This window comes from Triturus cristatus, chromosome 8 (genome assembly GCF_964204655.1).
Source record: "Triturus cristatus chromosome 8, aTriCri1.1, whole genome shotgun sequence".
Taxonomy (NCBI): Eukaryota; Metazoa; Chordata; class Amphibia; order Caudata; family Salamandridae; genus Triturus; species Triturus cristatus.
The window spans coordinates 1,616,353,202-1,616,376,310 of record NC_140591.1 but is presented as its reverse complement, the minus strand read 5'-3'; the positions used below and the strand labels follow the sequence as shown (position 1 = coordinate 1,616,376,310).

At 47.7% G+C, this 23,109-nt stretch overlaps 1 protein-coding gene across 1 annotated transcript in view; it reads right to left on the bottom strand.

Moving 5' to 3' along the window:
- DNHD1 (dynein heavy chain domain 1) overlaps positions 1 to 23,109 on the bottom strand; it is an 856,151-nt gene that overhangs the window by 519,843 nt on the left and 313,199 nt on the right. Inside the window, exons 20-21 of the mRNA XM_085623548.1 lie at positions 15,100 to 15,225; positions 13,185 to 13,282 (exon numbers count right to left, since the gene is read on the bottom strand). Of these exons, the coding sequence (XP_085479674.1) occupies positions 13,185 to 13,282; positions 15,100 to 15,225 (224 nt within the window). The remainder of the gene's footprint in view (positions 1 to 13,184; positions 13,283 to 15,099; positions 15,226 to 23,109) is intronic.

Below are 23,109 nucleotides of genomic sequence, written 5' to 3'. Positions count from 1 at the left end.
CTTGTCACCATTGTGACACTTGCTCCTGGGTCCCTGTATGCCATGGCCGCCTTTCCATTTATCAAAGGCTGTTGTCTGTATTTGCCCGGATTACTAGGACTGACAAATAAGGAGGCAATATCCATGCCTCCACCACAGACTAGAACAGCCTATGTTGGAATTCTGACTAAGTCAGAATCCATCTCAGATCCCAGGGTTAACCCTACTAAACCCTTGTTCCCAGTACCACCACTTGGAGCTGAACTAGGGGGAACAGTTGCCTTAGGGGCAATGGTGGTGTTGGTAGGAGGATCCTTGGCCCTTGAACAATTGGCATCTCTTGTCCAATAGGGTTTCTCCTTACACATGAAGCACCAAGGTTTATTTTTGCCTTTACCCTTGTTAGATTGTGACTCCCCCCTCCCCCCCAGATGCAGGTTTTGGGGGCCCTTGTGAAGACATCTGGTCTTTACCCTTCTCCCCACCCTTGTCTGAGGTTTTAGCATCTTGCTTCTTTTGGTCACTACCTTGATTCTGAGCTTTCTACTTCACCCTGGTTCTGACCCACTTATCTGCCTTCTTTCCCAATTCTTGGGGAGAAGTCAGATCAGAATCAACCAGGTACTGATGCAACAACTGATTTTGGCAATTATTAAGGAACTACCTACTATATATCAAGCCACGCTTCAGACCAGAAAGCGATACCTCAGGAGCACATCAAACTTTATTAACTTGGCATTTAAATTTCAATTACTGGCAGCAGTGCACCTGCATATTCTTCGATGGCCAGGTAGTTGGCACACAAAGAAGGGTAGGAGGGCTCAGACTAGAAGGGGTAGGCCCACCTGTCATTGATGAGTCTGACAACCAATGTTATTTCATCTGCTCTTGGACTCTTTTAGCTAATTCATAAACAGGATACTAACCAACGAGCTGCTTCCAATCAATCCTTCCTTGGATTGGAGCACAACGACTCATGTGACTCACTACTGCGCACACTCAATGAAAGTCCAGCATTTGTACACATGCTTTAAAAACCTGACATGTATGTACATGTGAGACTATTCCATGTCTCATTAGCATGCACGCTTAATAACATCAGAAACTGCAAAGAACGCACGCCTTGAATGCAGAATATGTTATTATGTACAAGTAGGAAGATGTGTATTTTCGTGATTTGCAAAAAAACTAAATCTCAATAATATCTAAGTTGTAAATAAATCGAAATGTACCAGACACAAATGTGTTGAGAAAGTAAAAAATCTACTCCTCATAGATTTAATCATAAAATTTGAGTAGTTTTACCACTTTTTACAATTCCCAAAAATTCCAAAGCATAGTAATGGAAGTTTACATATAGGTCAATGGGCATGAATAAACATGGTGGATTTATCCATTGGGACATGTACCATTTTATTCCTTTTTCCTTCATGGTTACACTGCTCCCTGTAGAGAAACACCTTCTATTACTTCCTGGAACCATATTTCAGCCTTTTCAGGAGTACCATTTAGGGGTGAGAATGGCAAAATTCTTACGACTGCAGACAGATTAATGTATTTGTAGGAGTGCCAATCAATTTACATAACCAACACCCAGTCAATGAAACTCCTCTTTCACATTCCCAAGTCAGAGTATGATTTGTCAAAAGTTCCATCTTTGGGCATAAACCTGTGTGACTTGATTATATGAGTCCGGATCTGTGGACTTACTCTTTTTTTTTCAAATAAAGTTTTATTGAAAATAACAGTGTTCTGCTTGTACAAGTTACAGTCTTGATGTCGCTTCTTTACGTACAATCGAGAAAGAATTTTTTTAAACATTGGCTCACATATGTTTCTATAGCTACTACATGTTCTTGTCTGAGTCACTGTCGTCTTCTAGGGGTGTACAGATGTTTCCTCTATATATGTTCCATTTACCCCACACTATTCCCAATTTTTTGGGGCTTTTCCTATTAATAAATGTGACCTTTTCCGCTACCATGACCATATCCATATCATTACACCATTGCATTAACGTCGGTACAGTCTCTACTCCCCACTTTTGCGCTATGTTCTGTTTAGCTATTATCATGCCCGTCGTTGCCCATTGGTGTTCGGCATGGTTAAGATTTGTCGGTCCCCATATATTAAGAAGACAGCATTTAGGCTCTAGCGGGACATGCTTCTGGGTGACCTCTGTGATGGTTCTCACCACTGTCTCCCAATATGGTACGAGTTTCATGCAGTCCCATAAGGTGTGGTAAAAGGTACCTACGTCTCCGCAGTGTCTCAGGCAGCACGGGTCAGGAGTCCTCCCCATTTTGTGCAAAACAACCCTTGTGTAATAGGTCCTATGTAATATTTTGAACTGCACCAGTCGTAGTCTAGAGGAGATTGCCATCTCCTTAGGCAATTCTATCGCTTGTCGCCAGTCAGGGTCATCCATGTCTCCCACCTCTGACTGCCAGGACTCCTTGAGCCGGACAAGTGGATCTGCCCGGTTATTGATGGTTTTTTTATATGTTAGTGAAGTCGCTCATTTATGCAGATAGTCAGTGAGCAGCCGGTCCTCTAAAGGCGATGATTCCGGGAGTGTCTCAGAAGAAGGGAGGGCTGCCTCTATTGCATGTTTAATTTGCATATACCTGAACTGTTCGCTCGGGGCCATTGTGTACTGCTCCTGCAAAAAGGTGAAACTGACTACCTCTCCATTGCGCCAGAGGTCCCCTAACCGGGAAATGCCAATCAGATCCCATTTTTGGAACCCTTTACTGTTACCCAATGTTCCTAATCGGCTTGTGTCCCATAAGGGTGTGTGTTGTGTAAGTCTGCCTGACCATCCCAGGTGTCTGTTAACCGTGTGCCATATACGGATAGTGTGCATTGCTGGACCCATAAGGTCACAGGCCTTTCGTTTGCTATAAAGTGCTCTATTAACACCTCCTTTCCCGATGGTCATTCTGTCCAGGTGGTAGGCAGGGTCCGTGTCCGGCACGTGCAGCCATTGATTGATTACTGTGAGTTATGAGGCCCAGTAGTATGCTTTTTATATCTGGTAGGGCTATCCCGCCACCATACCAACTGCGCACCAGTTTATTTGCTGCCACTCTGGCCGGTTTGCTATCCCACAGGAGATCAGTGACCTCTAAGTGCACTGCTTTAAAGTTTGTGTCAGGGACTGGATATGGCGTAGGGTGTACAGAAATCTGGGCAGGGCCATCATTTTGAAGAGGGCCGCTCTACCCTGTGGTAGTGCCTTCCAATGTTTGATGTCACGTTTCAGTTTTTGCAAGGGGGCTTGTAGGTTGAGAGCAAAAAATGTGTCTTGATCCGATGTCACATGTATGCCAAGGTATTTAAAGCTATCCGTGACTATCTGGACCTAACAGTCCTTTGGAAGACGAAGGGGTGTTCCATGTAAGATGTATAGTATGGACTTATCCCAGTTAATGGCATATCCAGATACTGAACCAAATACTGCGCAGATATTGAGTAGGGCATGGAGGGATCATGTGGGTGAGGTGATATATAGTAATACATCGTCTGCATAAAGGGAGATACGATCTTCCCATTCCTCCCTCCATTTTAGACCTTGAATCATGGGGTCCGACCTTATCCAAGCCGCCAATGGTTCTAGGACCAATGCGAACAGCAAGGGCGACCATGGACAGCCCTGTCTCGTCCCTCTACCCAGGGTGATTAGCTTCGTTATGTGGCCATTAGCAACTACGTACGCTACATGATTGGTTTAGAGTAAATGTACCCATGAACAAAATTTCAGTCCGAACCCTAAGTGTTGAAGGACCGCGAATAAAAAAGCCCATTCCACCGAATCAAAGGCCGTCTTCGCGTCCACAGATAGGACCGCGGCATCTACCAGTATAGTGTGTTTTCTGCCCAGCACACAAAGTAGGCGTCTGAGGTTCAGGGCTGTTTTTCTGCCAGGCATAAAGCCCGATTGATCCGGGTGGATCAGCTTGACGAGATGGGGTGTGAGTCTAAGTGCCAACGTTTTGGCTAGTATTTTTCGCATTAATTAAGGAGATCGGGAGATATGATGTGCATTCCTCCACTGGTTTACCCGGCTTATGTATGACCACAATAGTTGCCAGCCGTTGATCTCTAGGGAGTGTCCCTATGTCACGACTTGTTTCAAACATGCTTAACAGGTATGGGGCTATCTTGTCTGCTGTATATTTATAGATTTCTATTGGAATGCCATTCCGACCGGTGGCCTTGCCAGATTGTATTTTAGTGATGGCTATCGAGTTCGTCTACCGTAATGTTTGCTTCTAAACTTTCGGTTTCTTGAGATGTGAGCCGTGGCATACAAATATCTTTAAGGAAGGCGAGTGCATCCTGTACAGTGGTAGCATTTGTGGACGTGTAGACTCGCTCATAGTGTTGTGCTAGTGCATTAACTATGTGTTGTGGGTCTGATGTAAGTTCTCCCTCGTCTGTTTTAATCTGTGCTATCCATCTATGCGCTCATTCCCTCTTGTCTAACCAGGCGAGGAGCTTGCCCGCTTTGTCTCCAGATTCATAGATCCGGCGTTGGGTGGCTTGTATACGGGACTTGGTGTCAGTCAAGAGATATTCCTTATATTCCTGTCTTTTCATGCGCAATGTGTGAGTTGCCTCATCCGTGGGACCAGCAGCATGTTGGCATTTTAAGTGTTCTAATTCTTGCTCCAGGGTCTCTATTGCATTTTTTTCCCCTTTTTATGTCCCTCAATGAGTGAGATAGCCTGACCCCTTATCACTGATTTGTATGCCTCCCACAACGTTGATGGGGAGGAGACTGACACTTCATTTTCTTGGAAGTATTGCGTGGTTGCAGTGACAAAGGCTTTCCTGATCTTAGAATTCAGGAGTAATCCTGGATAGTGGGGTACATACGATTTTGAATAACACAGTGTGCCCTAATTTCTGTTCTGACCGGAGAGTGATCTGAAATTCCTCTGGGTAAATGTGTGGCTGCCCCTAGCCTGCCTAAACTGTCTATTGCTTTGAGTATGTAATCTATACGGAAGAGGCTATTATGAACTCCTGAGTGAAATGTGTATTGTCTCTCACGTGGGTTTTGAAACCTCCACACGTCTAGTAGCCCATGTGCTTCTAAAAATTCGGCCAGGGGAGAACTGACACGATGTTGTGGGCGGACAGGTGTACGGTCTAATGCGTCATTTACGGTCATATTGAAGTCGCCCCCTAGTACCAAATCCCCCTCTGGTAGCATTAAGAGGAATTTTCCCAGATCTTAAAGGGCGGGAGATTGCAGAGCGGGCGGGATATAAACAGATACAAAGTTGATCATACGCCCCTCCCATTGGATCGAGATCGCTGCAAACCGGCCACGGTCATCTTTAAAAGTATGGTGGATAATAAAGGGAAATCTTTTCCGTATCAGAATCCCTACCCCCCGAGATCCTGTGGTGAAGTCTGAATGTGCCGCCAATTGAAACCCCCATCTGTCAAGGGCCCTACACATGGAGCCCATCAAGTGTATCTCCTGAAGCATTATAACTGCCGGTGATATACGTTTTAGATATTGTAGCACCAGTCCCCGTTTGATCTTGTCCCTCAGTCCATTGACATTCCAAGACAGGAAGGACAGCGTTGGCAGTGTGGTGTGTTGTGTCATTGAGTCAGACAACGTCATTGGGTATATTAGTAGTCTTGGCACGTCGAGCAGCGAAGGCTATTGTGAACCCAGGTCCAAAGCGACCATATGTCAAAAGTTGCAGATCGGTAACCATTAAAACATTAACATGAAAGACATTCCTACGATGAAAATAAACATTTGTCAAAAGTGTTCCCCAGCCAGAAATCAAACCCCTCCCTGCATCCCTGCCTAGTAGGTTCAGAACTACCCACCACCCCAATAGCACAGTCCCTATGATCCCCAAATGAAAATAAAACATGGAACTTTGGGTCGTGCGGTGTTAGCGCCTATTAGTCTCTTTCCCCCGGGCCCGCAACACTGCCCACTGCCCAAATCGCATCACAGGTCCATAATAGTCCTTAAATTATCGTCTCTACTTTGATACTGAATCAATGCACCCCAAGTTTGCTCATAGGGAGCCGCTGTGGCTATACAGTTGGGATCCCCCACCCCCATCACACATAGGGCTATAAATGAGATATCTACAGACCATTGTAGTCCATTCAGTCCTTCATTTTCTGGCACGTGCTGTATTGCTGCGAGGGCTACCGGATCGAGAACTCCTAGATCTCGATGTGGAGCGCAGTCGTGCCGATGCGCAGCGTCTCTGGGACGACATTCGGCATTTCCACTGTCTGTCTCTTCTCAACGGCGTTGGGACGCAGCAAGACCTTCCTCGAGCCAACGTTGTGCTTGTTCCGGCGTCATCAAGAACCAGGATTTGTCTCCATCAATCCCTTTCAGCTTAGCTGGGAAGAACATCATCTATTTAAGACATTTGTCCCTAAGAGCCCGCTTGATTCCTTCAAAGAAGCGTCAGTCTCGCTGCAATTTCAGAGTAAAGTCCGGGAAAAATCGGACCATCGCGTTATCATAGGGAAGGTGGCCCTTCACCCCAGCTGCTTGAAGGATTGCGTCCCGATCACGAAAGTTCAAGATACATGCTATGTGTGAGAAGTTGGCCTGATATACACTGTCCACTAGTTATAGTGGGCACCTTGTATCAGTCCAAACAACCCCTTATGGTGATAGGTTAAAGACAACCTTTATTGAAAGCTATCCTAGTGGTAGCTATGGAGAGCAGCCTTCAGGCTAAGTCTTGAAGGAATATAAAGCAGCTTGTTTTACCAGTCTATAATCTCTTGAATGACCAAATGAAAGGACAACCACACAAGGTATATATTTAAAATATATGTATTTAAGATAAAACACACCCCTCTAGTCTCTTAATGAGACTGGAGTTTGAACTACTTAAGCTACAAGCCAGTATTCAACAGTAATAGCACAAATACACGTTTGGGCCCTAGGGGTGTACCAAACCATATACCAATAAAGTGGTATAAGAACCACGACTGAGCTAGACACAAGGCCTAGAGCCTGTAGAAGTGCTTGGACCACAAGGAACCACCCAAGGTAGTGACACAGGGGACCCACGGGGGACGCGTGCAGTGTGAGAACACAGCCGCGAATCGCCGTTTACTTCTATGGGGAAAGTCGCGGTTCGAAATTTAAAGTTTAAGGACACTTGGAGGATATCTACGAGCGAACCCTTTTGGACTTAGAGGTGTCTAGGGCCAACACCCCACGGGAGCACCGGAGTCCTCGAGTTGCCTCACCCAGGGAAGCCGGGTGCATAGGTGTCAAATGGTGTCGGGTCGCGTCGCTGTTTTCAATGGAAGCTGCTCAGGAAGTGCTGCTGCCGTGAAGAGGAGAAGTGTCCAGAGAGATCAAAGCCCAGATCTAGGATGAAAGGAACCTGAAAGCAGAGGGGACAGAGTCGGGTCACTTACCAGTGACCAAGGGCACGGTAGTCCAATACCCACAGATGTTGGGTGCTTCAGGTGAGTTGACGGGTGTCTTGACTCTTCAGCTACGAGGTCCAGGAGGCACTGATGACGACCAGGAGCTAGATTCGAGCTGCCCACGAAGTCTGTCGAGTGCTGCGGTGTCGGCGAACAGATTGGACCAACAAGCCTTGGCAACGGCAAGTCACTTGGAAACAGAGAAAGGACGTCGGTGCAGACCAACAAGGTGTGGGGGACTCACCCAGGGAAGGTAAGTCGGGGCATGTCTGGAGCAACCAGGAAAGCCCAATCAGAAGAGGAGTTGCCTTCGTGGGGACCCACTAGCCAACGGGCTGGCAATCGCGAAGGAGCCTCGAGCGGTCGCACTGGAAAGTGGCCCACGTGTCACTCGTGGAGTGGTGGCCAGAAATCTTCGGTGCAGGAGGTGCTCAAGGCTGGGGCTACTCGGAGCCCAAAGCACAACTTCGAGGAAGACCAGGAAGATGATGGATCAGCAAAAGATCACGGTGTCCAGGGGTCACGGTTCCACGTCACCCACGATAGCCACGGGCCTCAGCTTTGCTGTGGACTCAGGGTGGCCTCGGGGAAGTCTGGAAATCCACCTCTGGGGATGCAGAGACTTCGACGTCTGGCAGGAGCTTCAGAATTGCAGATCGGACTGTTGCTTCTTTGGTGCCTGCCAAGCAGGGGAGTCACTCCTTGACCCCAAGGGAGATTTCTTCAGTCTTCTAGTTAAAGTAGAATGTCGAAGGTCCAAGATATATGTTGCAGAGTTTCGTCCAGGGTAATCTAAAGTCGCAAGGACTGGGTTCCCATACTTATACTAAGTTTGCGGGTTGGACATACTCTAGGGACCCACCTATGGGAGGGTTTGGAAAGAGGGGTGGTTACACCCATTTCCTTTGTCCAGTTTCGCGCCAGAGCAGGGGCAGTTAGTCCCTGCAACCGGTTTGAACTGGACTATGCACAGGGACACCAAGTGTGCCCCCAGTGCAGGACTTCAAAGCACCAGAGAGTGCTCCCACCCAGCCCCAATACACATCTGCCTGTCTGGGGAGGTGGTTACACCTCCCTGGGACAGGAATCCTATTGTCCAGGCCTTCCCTGCCGGAGTTTTGGTCAGCAGCAGGAGGCAGTGGCATCGATTTTGTGATGCCAGGGCTGTAGGAAGTCTTTACCGGGTGAGACCAGTGTGAACATGTCTCTACCTCTAGAAGGGTGGAATGCTACCTCCCCGGCGGGGCAGGGGGGGGGGGGGTAGTATTCCAAAGTGTTTGACACCAAACACGACATGTTTCCGTGCAGCCAGTCCAAAGTTAGCATTTACCGCGAGGTTATAATGCACTTAAGAGTAGATGGTCAGGCTACACCACAAACAGCATCAGAGGAGGTACTCCGAAAGCTGCAGAGGGGCTCTGCTCATGCAGGGGCACCATCTCACATAGAAACCAAGCACTCTGCCTTCAGGATTGTTAAGGCCTGCCATAGCAGTGACTTATAGGTTTTATATGTGTGTGCAATAGTAGTGATATAGGTAGCCTATACCACAGTAAGGGGTGCAAGCACCACCTTACCCAGGCTGCAGTAGTAGACCTGTGGTGTCATTTTGGAGTGCTTCCCAGGGGTAGCATAATACATGCTTCAGCCCCTGGTAGGCCTCTGAGGTACCTATGCCCTAGGTACATAGTATACCATATACTAGGGGCTTATAAGGCACTCCAGAATCCAATTAAAAATGTACCTAATGTACATGGAAACCATTTTCGAGAGGAAGCAGCTAGGCTGGGGTCCTGATTAGCAGGGCCACAGCCAGACTAAGGTCGAAAAACAGTGAACCACCAGCAAAAAGTGGGGGTACCCATGTGAAGCAGATCCTACTCTCCTACACTATGATAGTGCAAGGCGGCGCCCCAGGCCTTGGCTTCAGGATCGGGCCCTGTGTGCCCTCTCAATAGAGAACAGTGGGGAGAGCCTCTTGGGCTTGAGGTGATTTAGGATAACGTCTTCTAGGAAGAGGTCCATGCTGGGCCTCTCCACTCCTTCAGGTACCCCCACTACCCGTATGTTGTTGCGACGGGCTCGCTCTTCCTGATCATCCAGGTGTAGTGCCATTTCTTTATGCTGGTGGATTAATTTTTTAACCTTTTTCTCCAATTCACGTGTTGCGGTCTGCTGTTCTCCTACATTTTCTTTTCCGTGGCCGTGACTCTTTCAGACGTTTTCCGCATATCCGCCCGCATAAGGTTCATTTCAATCGTGACCTTATCAATTTTTGTCTCTAAGTTAGTTCCGACTGCTTGTATCGCTGCCATTATGGAGCCTAGGGATGGTTCCTCCGCGGGTATGGCGTCCTCATTCACCCCATTATCGGCCGCCAGCTGTCGCAGCACTGCATATTTGTCCATCTTGTTGACTTGGGTTGATGCAGTATTGCCTTTTGGTTTCGTCATTGTGTTGCGAGATAGTGATGGTTCCTCAGCGGGTATGGCGTCCTCATTCACCCCATTATCGGCCGCCAGCTGTCGCAACACTGCATATTTGTCCATCTTGTTGACATGGGTTGATGCAGTATTGCCTTTTGGTTTCGTCATTGTGTTGCGAGATAGTGAATCCAGACAGCGCATTTTTTGCAAAGAATGCTATGGTATCGCAGACCAGTAGTTGTTGTAGGCTAGGATGTTCATTTATATCGATGATTCCGATTTGTCTTGGGATGGTGAGACCTCGGTCTACTGGAAGCGTTGGTCTGGCAGTTTGATCATTCACTAGTGAGAGAGTATGGGGGAGGGGCGGGGGGTCCGCAGCTCTAGTCCAGCCTGTAGCTCTGCCAGAGGCCTACTGGGTCTGGCTTGTGTTAATTCCTCCTCCTCGCTATCTTCGGGCGCAATGTCTCAGTCACTGATCCAAAGTAGCCGAGTCCAGGCGCTTTAGACTGGAGGTCTGATTCCCAGGCGCCGTCAGTGAATTCAGCCGCTCCCTCATTTAGGCAGGGCCTCTGCCTTTCTTATGGCGATATTCCAGCATGCAGGGGCGAGTGCTTATAATGCTGGGGGGGGGGAGAAAGACATTACCCTCGGGATATTGGCCTGGGTCGTGCCTATTCCGGCATAGTGATCGAGTCCTAAGCCCCACACGTCCCCCCCGCCGCAGATCGCGCGACGGCAGTGTTGTGGCCGCCGATTACACTCCAGATGTCTCACTATGGGCCCCAGCTCCTGCCAACGTCTTGCCTCTGTTATGCTGAGGTCAGGGGTGTATCTTCTATTCTGGCTGTTACTGCCGCGTTCCCAACGCGGGACCCAGGGATTTGGCTCTGTTCAAACTTTTTCATGTGGGGGCGAGGGGGAGCCCGCTGGCAATTCCTCCCCCCCCCCCCGGGTCTCACCGCACTGGCTGCTCTAGTCGCTGTGTCTGAGCGGTGCCTCCACGAGTCCGACATGAGTCGCGATGTAAGCTCTGATAGTAGGCCACAAACCGCGGCTCTCTCGTACCGCAGGTCCCCAGCCTGTGGGCCTCGCTGTTGGTTACATGACTCCGCCCCCTGTCGTCAAGGCCAGAGCTCCGCTGTGCAATCTGTTCTCTGCCCGGAGTAATGGTTGTCGCAGACGGCAGGAGCCACGAAAAAGATCTCACTGCTGCTCCGCACCCTCAGGAGCTGTTGCGGCACTTGTGTTGCCTTCGGGGTTTCGGATTACTGCCGGATTTCATGGGTAACGTCGCGGGCCCTGACGGAGCTCTAAAGCTACGCCACCATCACGATCGGCGCCAAGCCACGCCCCCCCTGTGGACTTACTCTTGTAGATGATTTTGTGTGCACAAAACAGTGAACCCCTCTACCCGGAATTCCTTCTCTATCTCCCCACATGCATCCTCATGTGTCTCACTCCTCCACTGTAGACTCCAGTTATCTGGAAATCAAGGACCCAGACTCTAGGCTTGTCAACACTAAGAGCCTGATTTAGTTTGGCAGACAGGAATACTCTGCCACAAACATGGTGGAGCACCATGTTCACCACCTGACAGTCTGGCTCCTCTATTTTGAGTTGTACAGACTATCATGCTTTCAACAGTGGTGCCCGCTGACTCTGCCGGCAGAAATACTACACTGAAGGTGCATCAGACCATCTGCCCTATTTAGAGCGGATGGGCTGATGTACTTTGATATTCAGTTTGAGACCACCATGGAAACCCTGGGAAAAAATTAAAATGACCCCCACATCCTTGAAGAAAACTCCTAGTTTGTCAGAGTCATTCGTTTTCAAAAACAAACTCCTACTTTGGAAGATTGTTTTTGAAAAACATAAGAATTTGCTGAGTGGCTGCCTAAAACATAGGGGCCGCTCATCAAACTTTTAATGCCTTCGACTGAGTTGCTGTGGTGCTGGCTCCTCTCAAGCGTCAGAAATCGCGGTAGCACTGGTGGAGATCTCAAAGTATGGCATACGGTAGCCCGGCCAGGGTGACAGGAGGAATGACAACCACTGCCTTGACGTTACCCGATAGGGCAATCCATTAATGATAACGGGGTAACCCTGTGTCCCTCAGAACCTGGGTGTTGATAATAATATCTACAGTTGGTTCTGTCGGGTAACCCAATTGCTTAGCATTTAGTAATCAAAACAACACAACAAGGAAAGTTTTGTCAACGTCAAATTCAAAATACTAATATTTTAGAACAACCAACTAAACACACCAAAAGTACCAAGTCATTAGTTCAGAAACAGTATTTATGTTTTAAAGGAAATATATGGCTGTCACATAAACAATTTTTTATCAACAAATAAACAGTGACTTTTGTGAGTCAAGTGCAATAAGGTGAAAAAATTATATCATGAGTGAAATCTATACATAGACAAACAAATAACACAAATAAATCCTACTAATCAATGTGGGTCTGTCCTTTCATAACTTTATATCCCATGTTTTCACAACAACCCTATCATATTTTTCTGGCCTTGGGGTGAGAAACCTGGTGGACATGAGCAGAAAGAGCATCGACGTTTCGACCTAGATGTATGCGCAGTTCAACACGCATGGAAATATAAGTTTTTTAAATATTAAACGAGTGCATAGGCCCTACCGCTATTGTACATGTTAATAGTACAACACTTGATCCACACATAAAGTTGGGGACTTTTTGTTTTTCTTGGCCAGTTCAACACGCGTCACAGTGGGTCTTCCTCAGGACTGAAAACACAGATGTGGACAGCCAAATCTTACTGTGGTAAGTAGGGCAATCTGGCAATGCCCAAGGGGTGGTCTGACAGGATGGTGTGAGGGCCTGGTTTGTGGTCCTTTTTATGGTCTTTTTACTGTTGATATCCCTTGATACGACCACAAGCATCACCAGCAACAAGCACAAATGGATAGGCCCTCTCATTCCTTGCAAAAAAACATATACATCATGTCGTTACACATTCAAAATTGCTGATTTGCAAACGCAGGCCACTTTTTAAGCTATCTGATTCGCTAATGAAGGCCATTTTTATTATGGTGGCAAGGCCTATTTTCTGTCCTAGTCCAACTCTGCACCCTCTAACTTTAAATGAGGCCCTATGTGTGCATTAAAGATAGTAAATGCTGATGAAGCAAGAGAGGGAATTTGAGAACAATTAGAGGCCTCTGGAAACAACTCATTGATGCACACATGGGACTTCGGGTTCAACAGATTCATACCATTGTTGAAGAGGATAACAACAAAAAAGGCTCCCACATAAAATGAGCAGAGAGGGAGCTATGCAGACCCAACTTACCATTTCTGAACGTGGGAAAGGAACGTCCATCTCATGTAGCACTTTATTCAAGAAAATCCACTTCTGTTGGAAGGTGATCCACAATTCTAAGAACAGCCCTGTTGAAATATGACGAGAATGAGGAGGTGTGTGATCTGAATATAGGGGTGATCATAAAGAGGGCTGCGGGTACAGCAGGACTTAATCCCCTCCTCCTCTCCCACCACAAACTATACCTTTGTTAATTGCATGGTAATCAGATTACAGACATTTGACACAAGCCACTATTGTAGAATAATACAGTTTTACTGTGTTACTGAATTTAAGTCATACTGCATTAAATCATGAGAGAATCATGATCGTCGCCCCCATTTCTCTGTAAGGAAAATGTAGAAACCCTGCAGTAAGATGTGATCACCACAAGTTATTTGCCAATGATAAGTGGAAAAGGTTCCATCCAGAGTAAACTGCTGAACCTGAATGACTGCACTGGAGAATCTTCTGATTTAGCACAACAGCCTAAAGGAGAGCCCAAGAGATCCATCTTACCAAGCCCTGTCCCATACCAGCCTCACTGGCACTAAGCAGCAGGAAAGCAACTTCCCCTCTGTTGAGTTCAGTGCTTGAAATGGGAAGAAGCAATGCCCATGCTGGAGGTGCCACACCTGCTGAAAAGAGTAAACAAACATTCCAATAATCAGCGCTTGATGACGCCTGCCTACTTGTAGGGCTGAATAAGCTGGAATTTTAATGACTACTGGGGCCGTATTATAGAAGTGCCCTGGCGGGGCAACGGGCATTTATGCCCGCTTTGCGCGCCACCGGGGCACCCTGGTATTACAGAAGGTGCCGCAGACACTTGTGCGGCCCCTTCTGTAATACTGATAGCGCTTGCACCCAAAAAACGACAGCGCTATCTTCAGAGGGTGTTCCCTCATTTGCATCGGGGTGTGCCCTATGCAAATGAGGGAATCCCTTTGCCTCTGCACCCCAGAGGCAAAGAAGCTCTCAGGAGGCGAACTGACACCTAGGCCCTTATTACGCACATGGCGCATTTTCATTGTTTGCGCTCGGCTCACCTTTTAAAAGGTGTGCCCAGCACAAACAATGAAAATGTGCTGCATTATGGTGAATGCGCTGCCCCCAGGGCAGCTGTGAACTCATGCTGTCCTGGGAAGCAGCGCATTCCTGTGAAACCGGAGCGGCTGCTTGAGGCTGCTCCGTATTTGTCACAGTGGAGGTGGCGACCCGCCTTTGCTTTTAAAGGGGATTGGAGATCCCTCACAAGCGGATGCAATGAGTGACCGCACCCGCCTGCAAGGGAATGTCTGTGGGGTCCATGGGACCCCCTTTCCCCCGCCAGAGGGCTGCAATAAAGTATGCATTTTCCTTGATTGCCCCGGGAGCTCATTTTAATAGCTGCACCCGGCGCAGTCAAGGAAAATGCGTCGTATGTATAATAAGAACCCAGATGTTTAAATTTTATATTTAAATTTGATGTTTAGATTGCTGAAATTAAAACATTAATTTAATTTTAGGAAGTTATTAATTTAATGCAAAGAAATGCCTTGGTTGTTGGTAAATGGGTCTGCATATATTTACATTTTCTGGAATTGAATGATTGTTGCATTGAAAAGGATACCTCTAAATTTCGTAGGGGACCAGCTTATAATATGACTTAACTTCTTTCAAGTTAGTACCCAGATTGGTTATGTCACATCATGCTACTGTTAAGTAACAGATGTTTTTAGTATTCTAACGCAAATATACTAATTCACCAACCTTGGTAGGGTAAAAGCTTGACTATTCACGCGAGAGTTTAAACATTTGACCTTCAGCTCTCACACACACAGATCAACCCAAAAACACCTCTGAAAAAAGTGATAGGTACACTGCCCAGGTACTACTGATCCCCAAGGCCTCTCTCGAGTCTCACCGATGTCCTGGAGAGTGGCCGTCCAGACCTCCACCTCCGGCCAGAGACCAGCAGCGTTGGGAGAGTAATGCAGCATCTGCAGGGTCATAAGGCTATCTTCCAGGAGGAGCTTCAGCTTTTCGATGTCTATGAAGGTAGAAAGAGGGATAATGGATAAATCTAAAACCAGCATGGCAAGGTAGGAGGCAAAGACAAAACAGAGGACATCATGAGTTCATGTAGGAGAACAGAAGAGGACGTAAAATCAAGGAACCAAATTAACTAGGCCTGGGTTTGAAATCCCGCTCTGCTCGTGGAGTTTGCAGAGTTTTTCCCACTCCGCGCAGTGCGCGGAGTTCCAGAAAACCCTGCAGAGTGGAGTTTTTTGCCAACATTAGCAAGGAAAATCACACTCCACACCATCTCCCGGCAAGATATCTCAAAGCAGACGGTCGCGGATGGTCGCTACTGCTCGCGTTGAGAAACCTTCCGTTCACGTTGAGGAAGCTGTAGGTCAAGTAGAACTTCTACTCGAGGTGCAGAAAGAAGCAGCGCCCTCTTGCGATGCGCGTGGTGTTGTCCGCACTGATTTTACATCGCAGGACAAACACACAGTACTAAAAATCAGCGCGAATGACAGAACGCACTCCGCCGCTTGTGGAACTCCGCGTAGCCCGGCGGAGTTGCGTGGGATTCCGCAAACTCCGCCCATGCCTAAAATTAACAACAAATATTAAAAGAAAGAGAGGGAAATAAGCAATGAAGAAGATATGTATACTCTACAAATGTACATTCTTTATAATCAATCCTTAAGCCATGGAAGATTAATTTAAGTATGCTCGTCTTTTTAATAAAATTCATACATTGGCACCGCTATATAATGGCCTCTATCAATGTACAGCTCATATACACCTTACTCATGTTATCCATGGTCCAACACGTAACACCAGAAACAGAGGAAGATAGAGGGTGACTTAAAATGGTTCAAAATGTTAGTATCAAAAAAGTCTTCACTCGAAGAACAATTTCCTCTGATGAACGAGTCTTTGTTCCCAAATTGTACCCCACTGGTAGGCTGGGATTATGGAATTGTTAGTCACACTCTTGCAGCACTGGGAGCACCAGGAAATAGGAGCTTATTCCGGGTTCTGCGGTAAGTCTGGTGGGAATGGTGTTCCAGGTTCGAATTCAAAGCAGTGCACACATTTTGCAGTGGCCCCCAGTTTTTCCCACACAAAACCCTACATACATTACATGCGTGAACATGTGCAGTGGCGGCTGTTGCCCAGCCAGAATTGAGAAGGTGAGGTAAGAGTGCCTGGCCTTTTGAGGGTGTGAACCAGAAGTTTCAAAAAGGCCAAGCTTTTGAAAGAAAATCATCATGTAACAAAACAAAAGGAATCTGCAACTCCAGAGACTCTGAAAGACCACCAGCAAAGTCGTTGACAGAAAAAAGAAGTCAGCCAGTTAAGGGGACGGGATAATCCCAACACAACATCAAGAAGCCAATAAAAGGGCTCCCAGATGAAATAAGATTTTAAAAATAAAAGACGTAAACAAACTGACAGATCAGAAACAGAGATCTATGTTACTGAAGATATATTTAGCAACATTCTTGCACACATTTGCATATAGGAGTAATAGAGTGGAGGGGCGTGGCCCAGCGGCCCAAGGTGGCAGACGTGTTCCAGTGAGGCACCGTCCGAACCCCATCGATACCCCCTTAATCCTATGGATACCCTGCCACTTGCCCACTGTACCTGGCCTTCTGAGTCTGCAGGGCTAAGAGAGAGGTGCCTGTGAAATCCTGGCTGGCGGCTCACCTCCTGCAACGATGAATCGTGTTGTGGCCTAAACTCCTATTGAGCAGCGTGGAGCCCCACGGCATTAGTGCAGGAGGGCCTGCAAGCAGCTGCCATAAATGGACAGTGTTGGTCCAAGGATCGCGCCTGAGGGGCGGGACCCTGGCTGCGGCTGCTCATGACCCTCTAGCTACTATTCCTGACCCAGTCAGTCCTAGAAGAAGGGCTGTTAAGGTAGGAGCCGTGGTACTGTGGTGAGAGTAGTAGACCTGAAATTGAGTCCTGTGGAAGAGGAGGTTGATAACAGAAGGGTCCCGAGAGAGGTGGTAGCCACTCAGCAACAGAGGATGCGGCTCCAGACCAGAAGTGTGGGGCCTAAGACAGACCATGCAGAAATGCTTCTGGATGCTGGATTCCCTTTACTGCCTTGCCCTTGGCTGTGCTCCAGCCTCTGGTATTTCCCCTCCACCAACCTGGACTTGAGGTGCGGGGCAGATGGTGTTTCCGGGGGGGGGACTACAGTGAAAGGAGGGGGCCCGGCTCAGGCCTTGTGCGCATTAAGGGCGGGCTCAGCTAGGGGTAGACCAAGAAGTGGCGATCAGATTGCCTAAGGTCTGCTAGTATCTGGAGTGTTACATCGGAGTGCAGGAGTGGCCCTTTTGGTGGCCCAGTTTCCTGCTGTGGGAATGCATGTTTACACGAAGGGGACAAGGCTGACCCCTATAGTGGAGTGCCACCATAGGGGAACAGAGAACTGGGCATCACTTTGCTGGATCGGAGCCCCGTCTTCTCACTTGGACATTCCTTTCACTGGTGGAACCACCTCTACTGGCTGGAATTGTGGAAAAGACCGCCAGGTTCACTAAGGTAAGCACTTAATGGACAGGGGTGAGGGTGGAGTGGCAAACCTGGGCCTGCTTGTTAGGTCTGTGCCTGTCCGATGAGGGAGGTGTGCCCTTGATGAGAAGGGTTGGCCGGCTGCATACTCAGACTGCAGCAAAGAGATATGCAGCTCTGGAGTAGACCACACAGGATGAGCGCCTCGACACAGACAAAATGGGGAACACCAGTGGAACCACGGCCTCCACCCAGGGAACGATTTACTGTTTCACCAATCCAGGGACGGGTGGGTGCACAAGCAATCAACTCTGGAGAACCTGTTATGGATCTGCATCTCCAAAAAGTTGGGTAGGCACTATCAGCGGCAATCTCATAGGCCATTTCTGACTCCCAGGATGCTCTGGATGGAGAGATTGATAGGGTGGGCATTGAAGTCTCCCTTCTGTGTCAGGGCCTATGTAATGCGGCAGACCACCTGACAGAAGTAGAGACCTGGGTGAAACAATTTGTACCTGGTGGGGGTCCCTGAAGGAGTCGAAGGGCTGCAGCCGGAAGACTTATTCTCTAAATGGTTCAAATAGTGTGTCCCGGAAAAAGATCTATCAACCTGTTTTGTGATTGAAAGTGTTCACTGGGTCCTCACAAAGAAACCCTCATGGGGCATTCCTCACTGACCCATCATTTTAAGACGGCTTAACTATCTTGACACAGACGCTATTCTTAAATCTGCTCCCACCAGGCAACCAATCAAGTTAGGCTCTGTCAAGATTATGATATTTCCAGACTTGCCCAACAACAGAGGTAAACACTTTTTGATGTTAAGGTCAAACGCAAGGCAATGCAACTTAAATGCATGCTCCACTACCCGGTGAGGCTCAAGACTGTCCCCAGAGGAAAACATACTTTTTTGACAACACCAAGGAGGTCTGGTGCTGGGTAGAGGAGTGAACCCGGGTTGTGGGGCCTCAAAGGGAGCAGCTGGCCCTAGACTCAGATATGTGGAGGGCAGGGCCCCCTACCAAGATGAGGCACAGGAGACGTCGAGGCAAGGTGAAACCTGCATCTGGGAGAGTGGGAATGGATAGAGAAGGAGACTTGGCTTCAGTAGGTGGAAAGATGGAAACCCAGGATCTGGCCCGGACCCAGGATGATAATTCACAGAGAGTCAAGGCTTCCCCACTAATGGACAAGCTCTAGTGGCTGCTGAAAGAGCTGGCACAACTCATGCCCACGCTGCTTAGCGTGGCCAGGTTGGGAGACACGGGGCCTTTTCCGGATATGGCTTTCTTGCTTGTTGGCAATGTTCTAAATAGGTGGGTGGAGGGGTTTCACACCATGTGAGGAGCGTAGTTGGCATTTTTCCTAGATGGACTACTCCTAATTCCCCTTTTTGTGACCAATAGAGCAACTCATGCTTCTACAATTGTTAGTTATCAGTTGATGGGTGTTAAGTTACAAGGCGACAGATACTTCCGGTCCGGATGTGTAGAGTAGGGTGATGCTGTATCAGGGTCACCTGTTGAACCCGGAATCAGATGTATTTTAGGTTTTGTTTACACTGCTTAGCAGCGCGTTCCCCACTTTGCTGCGATATACAGTGCGAGGAAGCGCAGTTTATTATATGGCATGTCTGTGTGGCCTCACTGTGTAATAAACTCAGAAGCCTGTCTTGGGTCCAGTCCAGACTCGTTTGTAAAACCTTAACTCAACCCTGGGTATCTGTGGTTCGAGCAGTCAGTCTTTAACGAAGGAACTAGAGCAAAGCATTTAGAAGTACCAAAATAATTGAAAAAGAAAGGAACACAAGAAAAAAGAAATCTAACAGTAATAGATTGCATTTTTATACTTTTTTAGAAATCAAAAGAAGCAAAATCCACCGGAGGGTTACAGACATATGACTTAATGGTAGATCACAGCTTTTCACTAAAAATGCAAACAAGTATTGGCAACTACCATGGTTAGCAGTTACCTGGAAATATTTTAAAAGCTTATTAGAAGTTGGGATCCGGTAATGTGGCCCACATTGGGTAACCAACTACAGCAGTCCAGCAGGGAGCAAGTTAAGGGGGGCAGTAAGTCTTAGCAGGACAGTTACCTTGCAATCCAAGCAGTCTCCAGTCCAATGCCAGAGTCTATAGGCAAACTCCCATAGACTTCAATGAAGTGGCCCTGATGCAAGGGATACAGGATGCTGAAGATGCTGATCTAGTTGACAGGGATGTTCCCTGGGGTCACTCCTCGGTTCACGAATGCAATGAGGTGACTTTGGCCACAGAGGTTGATGTCCATCGAAGTCCAGGTGGAAGTCCTGTCAAAAACCAGCTGTCAATGGTCCACTGGTCTCCAGTCACAACGCGGTTCCCTTTAACTGCGGCTAGTGTCTATCTGGGCTGACCAAACTGCACTTTGACAACGTTCCCAGGTCCAGCAGACTTGGGTGCAATTTTTGAGTGTTAGGATTCAGTCTCCCGGGCTGCCCCATGGCGGTTCGCAGCATACACGCAGCTGTGGCTACCACCCTGCCAAGGCGGCTTCTTCAGCTTTTGTGGTTCTGGTGCTGGAACAGGAAGTCAGCCAACTAACTCTTTGACTTCTGTCTGGGGCTCAGGGATGACTTTTACTCAAGCAGGGCACTACAGACACAGTCACATTTTTGCTAGCCCAGGAGCAAAAGTAGCAGTGGAGTCTTTGTCGCAGCCTCTCTTTACCAGGTCCTGGGAATATCACAGCAGTCCTTCTTCTTTCCTCTCTCCAGTGCAGACGTGATCTGAGGTCAGGGGGGCACTTTTATGCCCACAACTTGCCCTCACGGGATACAGTCAATACTAGCCAATGGGTCATCAGGTCCCCTCCGCTTGATGAAGACTTCCTTCAAGTTGTGGCATCTAGCAATCGCAGAATGCAATTTTCGGCCATTCCCAAGATGGCAGGACCCCTTTCTCGGTGTATGGAGCTTGTTAGCACACCCTAGAGTTGTGGCTACCTGAGGGATATACGCCGATGGGAAAACTGGTTTGGCAACTGTTTTCCCCTCTCTGTCCCCAATGCCAACCTGTCTACCAGAACAAAATAGCAGCCCCTCTCGTGTGTCCACCGTTTGCCCTTCATAGGCAGTTTCCTCTTTCAAGCTGACCTTTTGGGCACATACCCTGTGTGGCTTTTTGCAATGAAGAGGTTTGCACATCTTCCAGGGAGGGCAGAAGGCTGTCTTGTGGCCAGTAACTGGCAACTGGCAACTGGAAAACATGGGCAACAGAGTTGCACCTTTCTAAAGCTGCCTTTTACTCAAGAGTTACATAAAATTCACCTTGGGCTTCAAATCGGGTTTAATGCAACGATTATTTTGATACCTTGAAGTACCAACTTTACCAGTCCCATTTAGGAGTTCGCACAGCTGAGTGGCCAGACTGTAACCCTGTGCTCGCCAATAGGGCTACTAGTCTTTTCACAGTAATTTGGGGTATTTATTATTAGGACATATAAAAACACATGTCATGACTTTTAATATACAGCACCCTGCCTTAGGGCTTGACAGACCTAACTTAGGTGACTTGTATATATGATTGTTTGATTGATAGGCTTTATTTCGATACATAAAATATCTTAAAAGCAGTTCAACAGTTAAAGAAAACAACAAGTAAAACACTTTCCCAAAAAATAAAATAAAAACAATAACTTAATAAATACAATTAATATAGTTAAAATCAGGATTAAATTGATACGGAAAGCCTTTTTGCACGAATCAACCAGGTCCACTTTAAGAATTTAGACACACCACAAACCACCAAAGTGGATGTGTCAGACAATAAAATGCGTAGGGCCACAGTGTGATAGCGAGTTCCCAACTGTCTACAAAGTGGTTTGAGCCAGCGCCTCCTGGGAGAGCAATAGTCAGGGCATTCAAAAAGAATATGTGCCACCGTCTCGACCCGCGTGGAGCAGAGGGCACAAAAGGGGGAGGGCTGGGGGGACAATTTCCACCGGGATATCAGGTCACCTACAGGTAGAATCCCTACTCTAAATTTAAAATATAAAGCCCTATCAAATTGAATGGAAATCATGTCAAGATAGGGTTCGTAAGCTACCACGTCTTTAATCCTCAAAAAGGCTACAGTTGACTTACATTGGCGTGGATCAACAGTGAGTTTGGACGAAACCCAATCCCAATACAATTTCTTTAAAATGGCTTTAGGAGGGGCAGATCGAGTAACCCAAGCTTCACCTAAGCCCAACTCCCCCAGAAGATGTTTAACATCCCTCAACCATTTAATCCTATACCAGCCCCCCATTGACATCACCTCGGACAGTCCCTCCGCGTAGGAGGCTAATTCGGGCACCCTCCACAGGCGTGCCCACAGGAGCAGGGGACGAAGTCGAGCTTGGTCCGCAATTGATCTGCAGCCAAGATCCAGCAACACTGGAACTGTGGGAGTGCTCAAAGGGAGAGCCATCAGTTCTTTCAAGAATGTGCTCTCCGATTTTGCAAGTACATCGAGATTGCTTGTGCCCCACAACTCCGCCCCATACAAGGCAGCACTAACCCCTCTAGCTTTATAAATCTCCACGACTGGGGCAATAAATTGTCTTGTGGAAGAACGATATTCCCTAAGCAACACACCACCCACCCTTTTATGGTTAAGGAGCATCTTGTGAATGTGCGGAGTCCAACTCATAGAGTCGCTAAGGCGGATTCCCAGGTAGTCAAACTCTGATACCCTCTCCAAATGAGCAGAGTTCAAGACCGGGAGGCGCCCCAGTTTCCTAGGAGGATTCATGATCAGATATTTGGTCTTGTCAACATTGATCACCAATCCCCTAAGGGAACAGAACTCCTGGAAGCGGTTAAGAAGTTTTTGGAGGCCCTGGGGGGTCTTTGCAATGAGGAGGGTATCATCTGCAAAGAGCAGTGTGGGGATCCGAGTGCCCGCAAGGGAGGGTGCATCAGCAGGTTCTTGTAGCAGATACTCAACCACGCCATTCACATAGAGAGAGAATAGAGTGGGAGCTAACACACAACCCTGGCGGACGCCCCTACTCACTGGAATTCTGTCAGTTTTCTCCCCATTCTTACCCCACCTCACCTGCGCATAATTGCCTGTGTGTAGTTTTATCAGGAGTGATAGGATATAAGAAGGCACCCCCAAACCCTGCAAGACCCTCCACAGTTCCTCCTTAGGTACCAGGTCAAAGGCAGTCTTGAGGTCGATAAAGGCCAAATAAAGACTGCCCTTGCCCAGCACCACCACCTTCCAATACAGGAGCGCCAGTCTGAAGGCTTGCTCGATGGTCCCGGTACCAGAGCAAAAACCAGCCTGGAAATCTGACAAGATCTTGTTTTCACTCACCCATTGGAGGATCCTCCCCAGAATCACCTTCCCTGCCACCTTTT